This window comes from Bactrocera dorsalis, chromosome 2 (assembly GCF_023373825.1).
Source record: "Bactrocera dorsalis isolate Fly_Bdor chromosome 2, ASM2337382v1, whole genome shotgun sequence".
In the NCBI taxonomy this organism is placed as follows: Eukaryota; Metazoa; Arthropoda; class Insecta; order Diptera; family Tephritidae; genus Bactrocera; species Bactrocera dorsalis.
The window spans coordinates 59,933,381-59,950,934 of record NC_064304.1 but is presented as its reverse complement, the minus strand read 5'-3'; the positions used below and the strand labels follow the sequence as shown (position 1 = coordinate 59,950,934).

The following is a 17,554-nucleotide window of genomic DNA, read 5'->3' as shown; positions in this document are numbered from 1 at the left end:
ATTCAACAAGCCACCTGCTAATAAGCTAAAAATCATAAATTGCACAACTGTCTGATGTTCCTCTGGAAGGAAAACTAATAAATCCGCAAAACACAGAAAAGAGTGACAAAACTGGCAGGATAGTTCTCGTCGATTTAAAATATTTGTCAAATCTAAAATATTTTAAACATATTTACGCTAGTTTGGAAGGGAATCGGTGACAATCGGCTTTCATACATTTCATCTAGAAGCAGCACATATGCTGGCTTCGTCTTTAGTGTTTCTTGTAGCGGAACTGAAATATATATTTTCTTATAAATATTCAAGGTGAAAATTTTAATTGGCGCCCAAGGTGGGACACAACAATTAAAGGATTCAAAATAAGACCCTAAAAGTTCACACCTAAAAATAAAAGGACATATATCCTTAAAAATGAAAAGTCCCCATAGAAGGAATAAACCAGCAACATAATGAAATTTATAAAACTAATCAAATTAAAAAAATAAAAATGACAGAAATAACAACGAGTCGAGTCTATGATATAGATTCCTCAGCAAAATTCAAGCGACCAACGCGACAAATCCTTATCAGCAACCTCATCATAAGAGATAATAACAGTGGAATGAATATACTTACAACCAAAAAGTCAGTGTTTGAACCAAATCGACAACAATGAAGAAACTGAAGACTTCAAATCATTGTACAACGATACCCAGAGCGAATATAGGAAAGAGAAGCATTTTTTAATAAGAAGACACGGCCTACCCAGCTTACAGCGTATAGCACCAGACGGTAAGTCCGTGCATTTAATAAGTCCAGAAGTAGCTGTGTAAGAAATGACAACCGATATGCAAGAAGAATTCCATTAGAAAAAACAATAAAAACAAATACGTTACATGATAGTTCAACTATTAAATATAAAAAATAAATTAACCTATTAGGATTTGATTTATATTTTCTAGAAATTGACAAACTTAAAGATTTTGATATAATACTAGGAGAAAACGATTTAAGAAAAATTAAAGCACAAATAAATAGGTTTGACTACTCAGTAAGTTTTACTCAAGTGCCGTCATACTCAAAAAACGAAAAAGTAGTGAAAAATGAAGTGAAAAATTTAATGAAAAACAATTATAAAAATCGAAATTCACCATACCTATACAAATATTGTACAAGTAGAAATTAGAACTGAAACTAGGGATCTTGTTATAAAATAATATAATTCCTTACAACTCACCTATATGGACTGTAACAAAGAAAGGTACATATGAGAAAGGGAAACCAAGGAAAAAATAGTTATAGAATTTCAGAAACTGAATAAAATCACAATTCCAGAGAGATATCCTATCTCTGATATAATCATGACCCTACAAAATTTAGGAATTGCTAGAAACTTCACAACTTTAGACCTCGAGTTCTAAGTAAACTATCAATCTTTCAAAGATGCGCTGACGATATCCTCAAAGAATACATTGGCAAAGGTGCATACGTACATAAAGATGATGTTCTAATACACTCCGAGGCTAAGGCGCAGCAAAGGAAAGATATTACCAATATCAAACTCACACTACAAAAAGCCAACATGAAATTATCAGAGGAAAAGTCAAATTTTTTTCAACAACAGACAGAATTTACAAAAATTAAGAAGCTACCTTTATGGCACAGCCGACTTAACCATTTACACGGACCACCAGTCTTTAATTAGCTGATGAATTATCACGACAAATTAATATGACATCAGATAAGAAGCAGAAACTTCCACTTATAGAAATATTAAAGGAGTAAACACCATTCAACTACTTTAAACAACGAGTACAGATAATAGGATCTAATAAAAACCAAATGGCTACTAACACACCATTTCCTTCACATATAGGAAAAGATATATAATACATTGCTCTACAAACGAATACTTAATTGAAATTATAAAACATATACTGAAACCTAACGTCATGACATCATTCTACGTACACATGTAAACATGGTTTAAAATTCAATCTAATATTAAAACAATTTTTGAAAGCTACAGAAAGTATTTACTCAAAAAACTAAAAGGTATAACCGAAACTACAGATAGACAGAATATACTAGAATTATTTACGCTCGTGCATATAGAAATGCAAAAAATAGTTGGAAAGAAATTACGTAAGCTTTTTATTGACCAGAACTAAAGAAAGATACATAGAGAGTAGTAAAAAGACTGTGTAAATTGTATAGAAAATAAATATAAGAGAAAACCGACCAAACATCTCATAGGATAGACTCCAATGCCTAATTTATCAGGTACCTCAATACATGCAGATATATTTCATATAAACAGTTCAAGATATCTTTCGTGCGTTTGTCGCTTCTCAAAATACGAATATTTACGAAAACTCGACATAAAGCGACATTTCTACGAAATGATGAAGCACTCTCCCAAATATTTCCTAATTGTACAGAAATAATGACCGACAATACATTATGTTTACACTCGACAATACTCGAGATATTCAGAACAATCGTTGCTGACAGACAGACAACTGCAGAAGAAGAAATATTTGAAGCTGTAAAACAATAGAACAAAACCAGACTTACAAAAACTTCACAGTAGGGCAAACAATCTATGAGAAAACCGACAGGATAAATTCACCAAGAGATACGTTCAACATACAGTTAAAGAAAACCGCGATTACATGACGAAGAGGAGGACCACACATAAAGATAACATCAGAAATGTTACGACAACTCCTAATCCTTCATCTAATCCTAGCAATACTAAATCCAAAAGCCAAAAGCCTAAAAGAAGAAATTGATGGGATGTCTGCCAACAAATCACAAACAACAATCACCGAAAGACGAAAGCAGTCAAGAGGAGAACACCAATGTGCAAAAAAAGAGGAAGCGTCACATCAAAGGTCGTCCGATGTGAAAGAGGAAATGTCGACAGGATACCTTTGTAACAAATTGGAAAAAATTGTTATGAGTAAACTAACTTCGTTGGCGAACATGACACGATCACAAGCTGTAGTCACTTTTCCTAGAAGTCACTTTTGCCATCCGAGATAATGTTCAAAATTGAACATGTTCTTTGCTATCAAAGGGCGGACTACAACAATATATTTAGAACTTTTATATATTTTATATATTAAATAAGATAAGAAATATGTAATTTTAAATACATATATAGAGCATACAGTCCACTAATATTAAATATCTATGTATGTTCAAATATATTGCACCTACATACACATGCATGTCATGCAAAACAACAGCATTCAGCAGACAATACCAAAAACATAATTAACTTATAAACATAAGATGTTTGCATATAATAACCCATAGGTTCTCAGAATACATTTAACTGTTTGTTCATTAAAAAAAACCAAAGGTCACACAACATATGTTAAAACAATAGGCAACATACATACATACATATAAACATGCAAATATATTTATACATGTATTTAGTTATTTAGGATATCTTGAAAAATAGTACATAAAGTTTGAAAATAAAAATTAGAATGCATAATTCTCAGCTCAGTGAAAGCCTCATTTCCCCCACCATCGGTAAGGTTTGATAGAGACTACATTGAGGTTATAACATTTGGTCCTTCGAGCCGGATGAGTAGGTCGAGCCAAAATTGTAAAACCTGTATAAATAAAATACAGGCAATATCTACGATTTGGTTCTAACCAGCCATGAGACTTGTGGCAGATGTATAAGCCTTCTTATATACATATGTATATAGGGAATGTAAAAGCCCTGTTACTTGCACGGGCAAATTGTAAGACGGGTGCATGTTCCCGCGTATTCCACATAAGCCGATTAGTACGAAACTAAACGCTGTGTAAAAACTGTTATTCAAAATAAATATTCAACGGCTGTGAATCGAGGCACAGCAAGGTCACCCATGCGACTAAAACAATTACCTCCAACGATTTTTTGAAGAATGCAAAAAAATAATTAGAGATGTTAATCACTGAAGACATAACTTTTGAAAAGAGTCGCATAGATGACTTATCGAAGGAAGGCAAGCTGCGCGTAGAGAAAATTACTTTTGAAGAGCAATATACATTTAACGATAGTAATAATGTCAACAACAAAATGTCACCTTTGTAAATTGCGTAGAATGGAAAAGATGCGATAAAATATCTTGCATAAAGAGATGTTACAGTTGATGACACAATGGAAGAGCACGACCCAATGGAAGCTCATAACAAGTTAACAACTAAATGTGATAATTTTTCCAGCTCAGCCCTAAACAGCGCAAACGTAAAAAGAGGAACAAGTTTCGTTGCAACAACAAATACAGAAAACTACCAAAAAGCACTACGCGGCTCAAATGCGTTAAAATCCCAAACACTATATAGCGAAAATCACAGTAAGGTACTACTACCAACAGCAGTCGTCTCCATCGAATACCAGGTAGAAATATTGGAACTCAGGACCTTAATAGACCAAGAATCTCAACGATCATTTATAGCGTCTAGGGCACAAAATAAGCTACAACCTACAAAATTAGCCAATTTTGAAATTACGGGAATGGGCGAAAGAGGAGTACAAAACTCCAATAGAATTTTCCCCAATTAAGTATGGATAAAACATACTTAAAAAATGCGAGCTGAAACCAGAATATGATCGGGTCGTAGAAGAATACCTCCATTGAGACCATATGGAGGAAGTCAGCCCTGACAAAAAAATCATACAAAGTAAATACTACTCGTTTTATTTGCCACATCATGCAGTAGTAAAGCCAGACAAAAAAACCAAAAAAGTAAGAGTTGTCTTCAATGTGTAAAAATCCACCAGTTCCCTAAAGGACATTTTATTTATGGAACCCACGCTTCTGGCAGACCTAACGCTACTTATTTTAGATTGGTGTTTTTTCAAATACGTATTCAACGGTTACGTTGGAAAAATGTATAGACAAATATTCCAAAATCCACCACTAGTTCACAACGCGCATTTAAGTTAAAAACAGTTACCTTTGGCGCAACTGCGCTCCATAGTTAGCTATTCGAACACTGCACGATTTGGCAGAAAACACCAAGTCAGAATTCCCTCCGGCAATGCAGGTGTTAAAACGCAAACATATGTGGACGATATTTTTTATGGAAGTCACAGTCTTTCACAAACATACGAATTCTTATCACTGGTTATAAGAGCTCCAAAACCACCGGGTGTCCACTGAAAAAGATTACTGCAAATCATCCAGATATAGTAAAACATATACCGAAAGAAAACTTGTTGGACACTAATTTCTTTAAATTCGAAAAGGAATGCAATATCTGACCAATTTTTATACACCACGGAGTCAATATCCGTGTTATACGCCATTACAAAATCAAATTCTATCTTCTTTGACAAAACTTTTCGGCCCCGCAGGCTGGCTTTCGCCAATTACGATACAAGCGTCTGATGCAAGAATTATGGCTAGATGGGACCGACTGGGACGAACAAGTAAAACCACTTCGTTTAGAAAAGTGGTCCTAGTTTGCGAGCAATCTAGACGATATCTCACAGATACGATATATTCCACGGTGAGTAAACTATTCCCCCGAATGCAAAGTCGAATTACACGGCTTCTGTGGCACCTCTGAGAAGAAATGCTGTTCCACTCTGCGCACACAAAGCGATAGCGCCACCACAAGCCACTTATTAGTAGCAAACGCTAAGGTGGCTCCTTTAAAAACGCTTAGTTTCCATGGTGCAGATCCACTAAACATGAAGAAATACAGATTGCATATCTGGTCCGATTTTGAAATTGTTCTAGCTTGGTTGGAAAACAAGAGGGTGTAAGCCGCTGCATCTTGCCACCTCCACCCTCTGGTGGAATGGCTCCCGATAGTTGACAAAGTCTGTAGATTCTTGGCCAAAAACGACCATGCGCAATAAAATTGTACCCCAAATAAATAAATGCATTTTCATGTGCAAGGTCTTCACTATGCACAAACAGAAGTTGCGAACACCGATTATGGCAGCACTTCCACCGTAACGTTGGAACTTCGCTCTGCTTTTCACAATTACAGGTGTTGATTTTGGTTGGCCTTTTCAGATAAAGGCGTCCATGCTAAAGTCCACCACCCTAATGAAAGGCTATGTGACTGTCTTTGTCTGTTTTACAACAAAAGCAATGCAATTCTAGCTGTGTAGGAATCTAGCAAAAGAGACTTTTCTCGCCGCATTTGTCCCTTTCGTCGGACGACGCGACTGATGAGCGATAATGGTAAAAGTTTGATGGGAAAGAATCAAAATCCTCCATCACGACTTCAGATGGAAGAGTCCAGAAAAGGCGCCAAAGCTTGGAGATTGTGTCATAGACTGCCCCATAGAAAAACTACACTACGGTTCCGACGGTCATTTACGAGTTGTTGATCTCCGCACTCAAAGCGGTATATTAACAAGACTATGTTTTCTAGCGCATATTAACCAAACCGGAAATAACGAAGAAACCGCAAATTAAATAATTAAATAACGAATTAATTAACCCCCAAGCAAAGAAATTCACGGCTTAGGTTTAAATTTAAATTAAGTATGACTTCACTGTATGTTTGTACAGGAGAGCCATTTGCGGAAAACAATGAAAAAGATGATGGACGTGTTTTTGGTTAATCTCGTCGACCTCGGTATGACGGCTCTCGAATTTATTAAAAAAAATTTTATTTTCGTTGATGTATCGTAAATGCAATTGCTGTTGGAATATCAGAATGTTTGCCGAGCTCTGATATGGTATTAGCCGACGTGGCTTATTGACGAGAACTAGATACTGTAGGGAACGAGTACGGTTGACCACATTTAGTGGCATTTGCATCAAATTTTGCATAATTGGACGTTCCGCATCAACTGTCCTACAGTTTCCGAAAGAGAAGCAATTTCGTTTCGTATGTCAGTTAACTCAACTGCGATTGCGATTCGGAGCTAACCTCAAAGATTTCTCCACCGTCCTTCAGAGATAAGCATTATGTGATATAATCAGTGATTTTAATTTTGTCACTAGTGGGAAAGCTATTGGCGATGATAGCTGCATGTGCGTACAGTGGCAAGTGGCTAACCCAAAGATCATGTAGTATGCTCTCGCTGAGCGTGGTAATTGCTGTTCGTTGCTGGTGTATCTTCAATAAGAGTACGCATCTCTATTAATTTTACCGGAGGTACGCTTGCAAGTACTATGTTGAATTTGGCTGTATCAGAGTAAATACATGAGGCTTCAAACCAAAACTACTGCGAGTAAAAGTAAGCATCAATGTTATCTTCAGACATTGCCAGCAGTTGAATTCGTGGTGGAGTATTTTGCAATGGAAGCTGTTCCACGTCGCTATTAGTATCCGCCGATAATCTCGCTTTGATCATTTTCGCAATTTAAACGTATTAAAAAATTATCTTTTTATTTATTGACATATCAAAACTACGTACAATTTGAATAGAATAAAGGATAAACAAAATGTCAAAACCCATGGTTGTATTGAGAATCAAAAATTAATTAATATTTATGGTGTTGTGTGTGTGTGTGTATATTCGGCATAAGATTTGTTAAAAAACGAAATAATTATATGTACATAGTCATTACACAAATGTGTGATGTACGTAAATCCTGGTAATGGTTATATGGGGGCTAGGTCAAGTTTTCGCCCAATTATATCCACTTTAGACGCAATGATATACTGTTATGAGTCAAATACTTTATGAAATTCTCATTGAGATAACTTAAATATTGGCCGATATATCCAGCATAAAGTCAACAGAAATTTCTATAATCTTTATATTAGGTATATGGGGGCTCTGGAACGTATTGGCACTATTCCCCCATTTTGGATACACAGAATTACTACTGCATTGACCGATATTTTCGAACAAAAATCAATATGAAATTTCACCAAAAAGTGGACAGAGCCAAGCCCATCGGCCAATACTCACACCGGCTCTCATAAAGGTCTCGTGTACCATCTCGGTGGTAAAATTTAATGTCTCTGGCATATTTAGTTATTAATTTAGTAGTTTTGAACAGTACCGTTATATGAGGAGTGTGCGGGGTTTTTAGCCAATTTCATCAATTTTCACACTATCGGTAGGAGTTCCTGTAATATTTACGCTGGGCGAATATGATCGTTGTAGCGTTAGTGGTTTAAGAAATATTCACATTAAACAAGCCAAGCCCCTTTTTCAAAATTTTTTTATCCACTGGTGCCCCTCTCTACTGCGATTACCTGAGCCAAATTACAGTTTTATATCGCAGTTTACAGCTTATAGGTTTTCTAGGAACTCGTAAGTTTTCTTGTATTAAGGAACCTGCATACCGAGACATCTCAATATTTACTCAAGTTACAGCTTGCACGGTCGGACGGATAGACAGACAGACATCCACCAATACAACCCTACATCTATCTCGCTTAGTTTTAGATGATACGTACAACAGTTAGGTGGACAAAGCTATTATACTCTGTATAAATAGAAATGAACTAACCTGGTGACACGCAGTGTACAATTGAGTATAATATGCCAACACGTCTTTATCTATCTTTTTATTATGTTGATGGAACATTTTTAAGAAATCAAGATGATCGTAATCATATTAACTGAAATTGCCGGCTTTGGTAACGTTTAATACCATTATGTACGGAAAGGAGAGTATTTTCTGCACTCTTTATTTTTATTTTATTTAGAATTAATTAGAATATATAATATATAAAAATATATAAAATGTAACTATTAAACTAAATTTGGTAATAACACTAACTTTCTTTTATTCGTTAATCTCATAAGTGTGCCATTAATAATAATGATGAAATGGCGGGCTAAAATTTTAATGAAAACAAAATATTTTACTCCCTTGATTTCAAATTTTAATTTTATATGAAAAAAATTTTTTCAAATTGGTACTTACCTGGCTCAATGACGTAACAAAGAGTTATTATTTTAAAATTAAGGGCTGTCATCAGTAGGAAAATTGGATGTGCCTTTAACACACGTATACTTCCTTGGTTCCATAGCGATATCCTCCGCATAAATGTTTTAATGAATAAATCCATTGAATGTAAAAGATTAAACAATCATATAGAAAACGCTGGTTCTGTAAAAGTAGATATTAAAACATTAGTATTATTAGAAAAACTCGTATTATACCTACAGCTCTTACAATATCGTACATATATGCGTTAGTATTCTGTGAGTATAAGACTAGTGCGACATTTCACCAAAATCATATCCGTTAAAATTAACTTCAATATCATTTTCAATATACGTTTTAATTAAGTGAGTTTAACTAGGACAACGCCGCTCTAAACACGGTAGCTCTCAATCAAATAGATTGGGTCATCAGTAATTCAAAATTAATGTAAACGGTTTAAGAAAATTATAATAATTATGACATTGACTGATATATTGGGTTGTCAAAAAAGTCTTGCGGTATTTTAATTGAATCAATTCGTGTGGCACCCATACATCGAGCTTCTTAGTGACTCCAAGCTTCTTCAAATGGTTTATAACGGTTTGACGATTTTATCGCAATTTTTGACGACAGGCCTTCCGGAGCGTGGCGTGGCGCATCTTCGACCACCTCTACACCAGAACGAAAACGTTGAAACCATCGTTGTGCGGTGGAAATGGAAACTGTATCGGGTTCATAAACTGTACAAATTTTTTTAGCGGCTTGAGATGCATTTTTGCTTTTATCGTAGTAGTACTGTAAAATATGCCGTATTTTCTCTTTATTTTGCTCCATGTTTGCGACGCTATAACACACGAACGACTTAAAAGAATACAATCAATTAAACACGTGTTAGCGCGTGAAATGAGCTTTCCAAAAAGGTATAGCATGACCCGATGCGACGAATAAAACTAAAACTACGCGCTTTCAGCGCCAACTAGCGAAAATACCGCAAGACTTTTTTGACAACACAATACATATATGAACTACACACAGAGTGGCGAACCTGGTAAAACGCAGCCTTTAAAGTTTTATTTGGTCTTATATTCTAGCAACAGGTTGCTACTGAGTACACTAATTTTGTTCACCTAAGGACTTTTTCTATTACCTAAAAATAATTAAGATAGATAAAGGGTTATATAGATCAAGATATCGTCACGAAATTTTGTACACGTATTCCTTGGTGTGTGTCAAAATCTATTAAAAATGGAAGAATTTAATAAATAAATGACATTAAATTGTACAACCGAGATTAAACCGTTGCTAACCGTAAATGATGGACGTGGCACCGATCACTTTTATGTGAAATCACATATCGCGGGACATACTCTAGTAATTTCAATCGTCCGTAACATTATTCTGACATTCCCAAAATGTCGAAACATGGGCAAAATCGAAATATAACCACGGTTACACTATCTCCCATTTAATTAATATAAGATTTTAAGAATTTCGGTTGGCTTTATACCGGATGTACTGATCCATATGAAAGATGTCTTAATAAAATCAGCTGAACGTATAATATTGAATATATAATAGCTTTATGCCGAAAATATATGAATTCAGTATACGAATAACCCTAACCCCAAATAAACATATAACAACTTTATCATATTTTATTCTAACATACCTTATATCGATTATGTGAACGGGTTATATATTTATAAAATTGTTAAATATGGATGTTCTCGATAATAACTGTGCAATGTCAAAAATTTATGCATTTTTATTGCTCCCATGTGTTTTCAGATTTTCTTTCACCTGATTGTTTACTTGGTATTCTTATAAAACAAAGTATGAGTCAGATCGCATGCGGCATGCTGATATATTAATAGGCTTGCCCATCTTAAATGTGCTGGACTGACAGGTAGAATCTTATATTCTATTATTTACGGTAAGGGTTGCGTTGGTCCTGTTTAAAATACAGATCAATTAAAATTGATCTGGTTTTAAACAGACGCGCAATGGCTTTAATGAAATTGGGCTATTGTAACCCTCGCCGAAAAATTTAGGCTCTACGAACAATTGGTCAAATATTTTAAGTATCTAAATTATTCTAATGATTCCTAAAACCCGCACTAAGTGTAAACGTCCTTCACGTGAAGTGATACATATATGTATCTTTCTGATAAACCGTCAACAAAGATCTCAATTCCCCAAAATCTCTAGCTAATCTAGCTAACGGTAAAATGCGTCTCACTGTTCAAGACGCTCCCCCTAAAAATGTAGGAGTGTCTGTTAAAAATTTGGTAGTAATAAATATCACCTAAACAATCTATCTTTGTTTCTAGATTTCCCAAAGATATCTCGGGTGAGGCCATAAAGTCTTATGTTTTGTTGCATTGAAAAATTTATGGGTCCTTATCCGTAAGTTCAACTTTAATTATGACAAGAATATATTTTCGTTTAAAATAGACGTTTCTCTGGAAACCTTTAAAAAGATTTTAGATAGCTCATTCTGGCCACCCGAGGTTTTTGTATGTGGATTTGTGCTAAAACTTAGAAGTCAAACTGAGGAAAAAGTTGGTAAAATTCCGAAAGCATCTACGGAGATAAAAAACTGAGTACTAGAAAAAAATACTAGTACTAGAAAATAACTGAGTATTTATTATTAAAATATTGGAGGTCATCTTATTATGAATATTTATTATTAGAATGTACTGAATGCATAAATTTAAACAGTACTAATTATAATTTTCATATAATTGGATTTACAGAAGCATTTTTAAAACTTCATTTTTTTTTTGATGATAATATCTTAAAACCCGATTTTCAAGTATTTAGATATGATCGACTGATCAGAATCTGGGAAGGTATACTATTTGTCGTACATTATTCTATTTCTCGTGAAGATGTTCCTGGTACTGACTAATTTCAATTTAAACGTATTAGAGTTTATGTTGATAGTTGGTTTATTTTCTTTCTTATATACATGGTACATATTTCTAATCGGATTATCCGTACATATGCAACATGCTTCTTTAATCCATAGTGCTATCTCGATGGAAAATAATTCTAATTCAATAATTTTGTTGAGTGATTTGAATTTACAATGTACCTCATGGAGAGGTTTTGATGATTATATTGTACCTATTTGCAATCGGTACACTTTAAGAAAGTTTTGGAAAAACAGACAAAAAGTGCTCCATGCGAGAAGCAATAAAAATACAAAACCCAGTTTACTCCTGCATTCAGTGAAAACTCTGCTACATTCGCTAGTATAGCAAAAAATACTACCAACAAATTAAAAGAAAATAACAAATTCTCACAAATCTCTCCTACAGAAAGCATTCCTTCTATTACAAACAACAAACAAACCAACAATATGTATAACGAAACACAAGAAAAAGAAATAAACGAAAGCAAACTACCCACCACAGCAAATATAACAAATACAACAACAACAGTATCAGTCGATGACTCTCAAGCCCACGCAATGATCTCATCATTGCTTACTCACGTTACAGCTCCTGTACTAAGAACACCAACAATATACTCATCTCAACCTACAATATTACCCTCTCTGACAACAGATCATGAAATGATAGAGTAAACAATGTGAATTTTACAGTGGAATATAAATGGCTTACTTAATAACTACCCTGATTTAAATATCCTTTTAATGAATTTTGTCCGGAAATTATTTCACTCCAAGAAACCCATACCCTTTACAATAAAAAGGGTAAATAATAAATATCACAGCTATTTCAACAATAATACACAAAACTTATACGCCAAACAAGGAATTGCAGTTTTTGTCAAGAAATCTATAAATCAAAAGCAAATTTCAATCGTCAGCAACATTTCTTGCTTAGCTATTGAAATAGAAATTGGATTTAAATTTACAATTATTAATTGCTACGTACCACCTCATCAAAATTTTACTTATAAAGAACTCGACAATATTATAAATCAGTTTACTACTCCAATTATCACAATGGGAGACAGTGAATAAAAGAGGCGAAATCATCGAAGATTTAGTAATTTCAAATGATCTTATCATGTTAAACGATGGTAAAGCAACTCACTTCTCTACACATAATACCTGTACACATCCCGACATTATCCTGGCCTCATCCATAATAGCACCCAAGCTCTCTTCTCGTACAATCGATGACTTCCACAGTAGCGATCACTTTCCCACAGTCACATCCATCTCCATCCCTAAATCGTACAATGTTAAGCCAAGATCCAAATTTCTAACCGAAAAGGCATACTGAGTAAAATGCATTAATATTTCAGCAAGTTTATCCAATACTAGAAAGAGGAAAAAGTCTTTGTGGGCAACATTCAAACACAACAGAACTGATGATAATTTAATTGAATATAAAAAGGAAGCTAACTTTAGAAAGCAGTTAAGGTTGGCTAAAAGGCAATTATTAAAAAAAAAATATACAGCCAATATAAACCCAACTACGAAGCCGAAACAAATATGGTGCGATATAAAGATCCACACACAGATTCAGTATATCCTATATTAATACGCCTTCAGGACCTGTTTACATACCACAAGAAATAGCGGAAAGATTTGCAGAAACATGGTCATCATATTCCTCTGAAACAAACTTTCCTCCTACATTTATCACGATTAAAAAACGAATAGAAAATGAAACCTACTCTAACTCGTCACCTTCTTCAAATGCACTTAACATTGAAGCCGATATTACACTTAACGAATTCGATACGACACTTTCGACCTTAAAAGGAAAAAACCCCGGTGCAGACAAAATATCATATCCCATCTTAAAAAATCTCCCCAACTCGCTTAAAGAAATACTTGTGAACCTCTATAATAAAATACCAAATTCTGGTAAATATCCTCAACAATGGAAAGTTTCCTTAGTCATTTCCATCCTTAAATCTAATAAACCTTCTTCCTACGTTGAGATTTAGAGACCCATTTCCTTTTTACCCTGTATGTCCAAGACATTAGAAAAAATAATTTCCTCGAGTCTGATATGATATGCAAAAGTAAATCGACTCATAAGTATGCACCAATTCGGTTTTCAAAAAAAATTAAGAGTAATAGACCCCCTGTTACATTTTGAACACTTCGCTTCCACTAACTTGACATCCCGTAATTACGTTTCAGTTTTAAGCCTGGATTTAGAAAAAACCTTCGACAGGGTTGGAGCTCACACAGAGTACCAGTGAACTTAAGCAATGGAAAATTGAAAACAAAATGTTTAACATTATAAAATCCTTCTTATATCAACGAAAATTTATCGTATGGCCTATAAATGCTAATCACAGGTTTTCAAGTTGAACAATGGTATACCCCAGGGTTCACCACTCTCGTCAACTTTCTTCATTCATAATTAGTACTAACCCACAAATAAAGCACTTTATCTACGCAGATGATGTCGTGATCTTAACAAAAATTAAAGACTTAAGACAAGTTAAACATGCATTTATAAAAATTTTAAATGATGTCATGAAATGGTCCAAAATTTCAGGTGTAAAAATTTCATTAAACAAAAGCTTCACATTTCATATTTGTAGAAAACATAATTGCTCATTTCCCACCTTATCCTTTTTAAATACAGAAATTCCCCATACTCACAGCTTAAAAATTCTAGGCTTAATATTTGACAAAACTCTTTCTTATAAAGAACATTGTAAATATATTCGATCAAACTTATTTCTAAGACTAAACGTTATAAAGTATTTATCATCAAAAAATTATTTGTATCACCCAAACACCGTCATTAATTTGACAAGAGCATTTTTTTTTTATCGAAAATTGACTATGGACTTGCAATAAACGGACAATGTTCCAAAATTCATATCAAACTCTTAAATGCACCTTACCATGCGGAGTATTCGTGCCTTCCCAACATCATCAATGAAAGCTATTTTAAAAGAATCCGGGATATTCAGCAAAGGACCACACATAACACACTGCTTCTCATTCTAAAGTTGCTTCTATGCAGATACGAGTTAACACTCATGAATGCAAATAGCACCCTCCAATGTTCACGCAGATACAACAAACCCACAACCATAATACGTTGTCTAACCATTTCCAAGCAACTAGGGATAATTCCGAGCCCTATAGCGGTTGAACCTTGAATTATTCCGTCTTCCATGACATTATCTTCAAGTTGTGTCAGTGTTACACAACAATATCGCAAGCAATTTACCAGCAACACGGAATACGTTCAGCTATATAAAGAACCTATTCAACCTTATAAAGATGATTGGGAGTTTATATTTACAGACGGATCTAAAAGTGATTGCTCCACCTCATTTGCTGCAACAGCAATTTCGCCATAGATGCCATTTTTAACCAATCAAATGATTCCCATCTGATTACAAAAATAAAAAACCTTATTTCTCAACACAATAACATAATCAAAATTATGTGGATACCTGGAAACACAGGGATTCAAGGAAACTAAATGGCGGACAAACGAGAGAAAGAAGCAAACAAAGAACCTTTGCATACGTCAGCATACTTCACCATTAAGGATATTAAGAAATACGTTAAACAACATATCTCGGCCTGTTGTCTAAACGATTGGAGACACTATAAACTTGCTAATCCATTAGGCCAAAAACCACATTATTTCAAAAATATAAAAACATTCACACGCATAAGGATTGGACATACACTTGCGGCACATGGACACTTTTTGAATGGTAGAAGCAAACCCATGTGCGCTTTATGTGGTTCGGAAGATTTCCAATACTTCATATCCTCGATGACTACGCACACGTACAACAACAAAAAGTCTTGATTGACTTGTTCGGACAGGTGACAATAACGTTAACCTTTTTGTAAAATATATGCAAATATGTAAATTAATTATTAAATATATATATATATAATATATAAGTAACTGAAGTCCAAACTAATATTTAATTTGCTTTAGTCTTAAGTAATAAAATTGTAATAACTTAATCTGTAAATATGAATCAAGCCGAAGGCCCTAGCAGCCAGCGCTTTATATTGTTGTATATAAGCGGAATAAAAATAAATAATTTTCCTATCTACACGTGATCTGTCCGAATACTTCTCCAATTATTTCTGAAGTAGGCGTCTTACTTCATTTAAATAAGTTCAAGTTCTTTTAATTACGATATGAAAAAGGGTATTATATAGTATTTCCTTCAATATGTAAACAGTCGTTTATAATATAATTTTATTTTTATTTCATAAAAATGGATTTGCATCAAAACACTAGGGGTATCGCAAAACACATAAACTTTTTGAAGCTGTCATTGCAGACCATACGTATATAACTTTTTCGATATCGCCGTTAATTTCTTCTTCTCTCCATATATTTCGTAGATCATCTAATAAATCTACTTGAATTTGTAAACCATGCATCATTGGTTTTTAGGGAACACAAGCGGACGGATCTTAACTAACTTTAGCAATAATAAGATAAGGTAATCTCCCTACTCTCGAACATAAACTTAATTTTCTAGACTGACTTGGTTTTTTCAATGGGTAACTTACTCGTATTATCTTAGAACATTTTAGGATAGTATTTCTGAATAAATTAATGTATCTTCAGATAGTAGCGAGGTAGTCATCTTGGCCCGATTCTGTTATAGTTATTTATTACTTAGATTAATATTTAATTAACCTCAGAACTGTAAGACGATGTGCTTTTCTTGTAGCTCTTCGTTCCTCTCTCCTTATGTAATGAAATGCTATTTACTTGAACAAGTATTTAATTTTGTTGATTTGGGAGTTACTATAGACCCTAAGCTTAATTTTAGTCTTCACATTGATACCATCGTCTTGGATGAACAATCGTTACCAAATGCTTGTATGGAAAACTTTTTCTTTTGACAAGATCTTCAAAATTTGGCATGTCTAAAGAATAACGTGCTTGATGGAAAACTTTTTCATTTGACAAGATATCTTCACAAAATATGGTTTGGATTATTGTCTAAGGCAATGGTGGAACTTTCAAAAAAAATGTTGCAGATCGAGTCCCTAACCATATAGCTAAGATATAAACTGATCGATAAAAATCAATGACCCTAAGGAATCGGTTGCATTTTTGAAGGGTATAATAGCTTCCGAAGTTTTTCCTTGTTCAAAATAAACTTTTGCCAATACCCTAACTTTGATCAATGCAAGTTGTGAGAGTGTAAATTGTTCGGTGACACCCGAACCAAGCTCTTTTTAACTTGTTTTAACTTAATTTCAGTTGACGCATAGAAACAACATGTAACGGAAGGCTAAATTTTGGTGCACCCGAATATTTTATACAATTTTCAAGCACCGAAGTCCGGTAAATTCCTTCAGGTGGTGTCATAAAGCCATATTAAAATACGCTGTAAAAGAATTGAACTTACTTATCTTTATATATAAAAGGTGTCACGTGAAAGTTTAGTAAAATTTAGCACATCGTGTCAAGTTCGTACCAACTTAGAAGATAGGATAGTTAAAACAATTCAAAAATAAATAATACAGTGAAAGCTCTCTTAAATGGACGCCCTATTAAACGGACATCTCCATTACCTCGGAACATTGCTGATGTTTATTAAGTACAATCCATTAAACGGACAACTCTATTATGTAGAAAGAAACGCTGGTAACCAGATATTGAGAAAGCAGCCTTAAATTCGTTATTTTTATACTCTCGCAACAAAGTTGCTAAGGAGAGTATTATAGTTTTGTTCACATAACGGTTGTTTGTAAGTATATA

At 34.1% G+C, this 17,554-nt stretch overlaps 2 protein-coding genes across 6 annotated transcripts in view; one reads left to right on the top strand and one right to left on the bottom strand.

The window, feature by feature from the left end:
- LOC105234087 (tyrosine kinase receptor Cad96Ca) overlaps positions 1–17,554 on the bottom strand; it is a 252,333-nt gene that overhangs the window by 231,874 nt on the left and 2,905 nt on the right. For all 5 annotated transcript variants that reach the window (XM_049449959.1, XM_049449957.1, XM_049449956.1 and 2 more), the window contains exon 2: positions 8,844–9,029. In XM_049449959.1, the coding sequence (XP_049305916.1) occupies positions 8,844–8,988 (145 nt within the window). In that variant the 5' untranslated portion in view covers positions 8,989–9,029. The remainder of the gene's footprint in view (positions 1–8,843; positions 9,030–17,554) is intronic.
- Positions 1–17,554, top strand: part of LOC125776665 (uncharacterized) — a 263,872-nt gene that overhangs the window by 245,480 nt on the left and 838 nt on the right. The window lies entirely within an intron of this gene.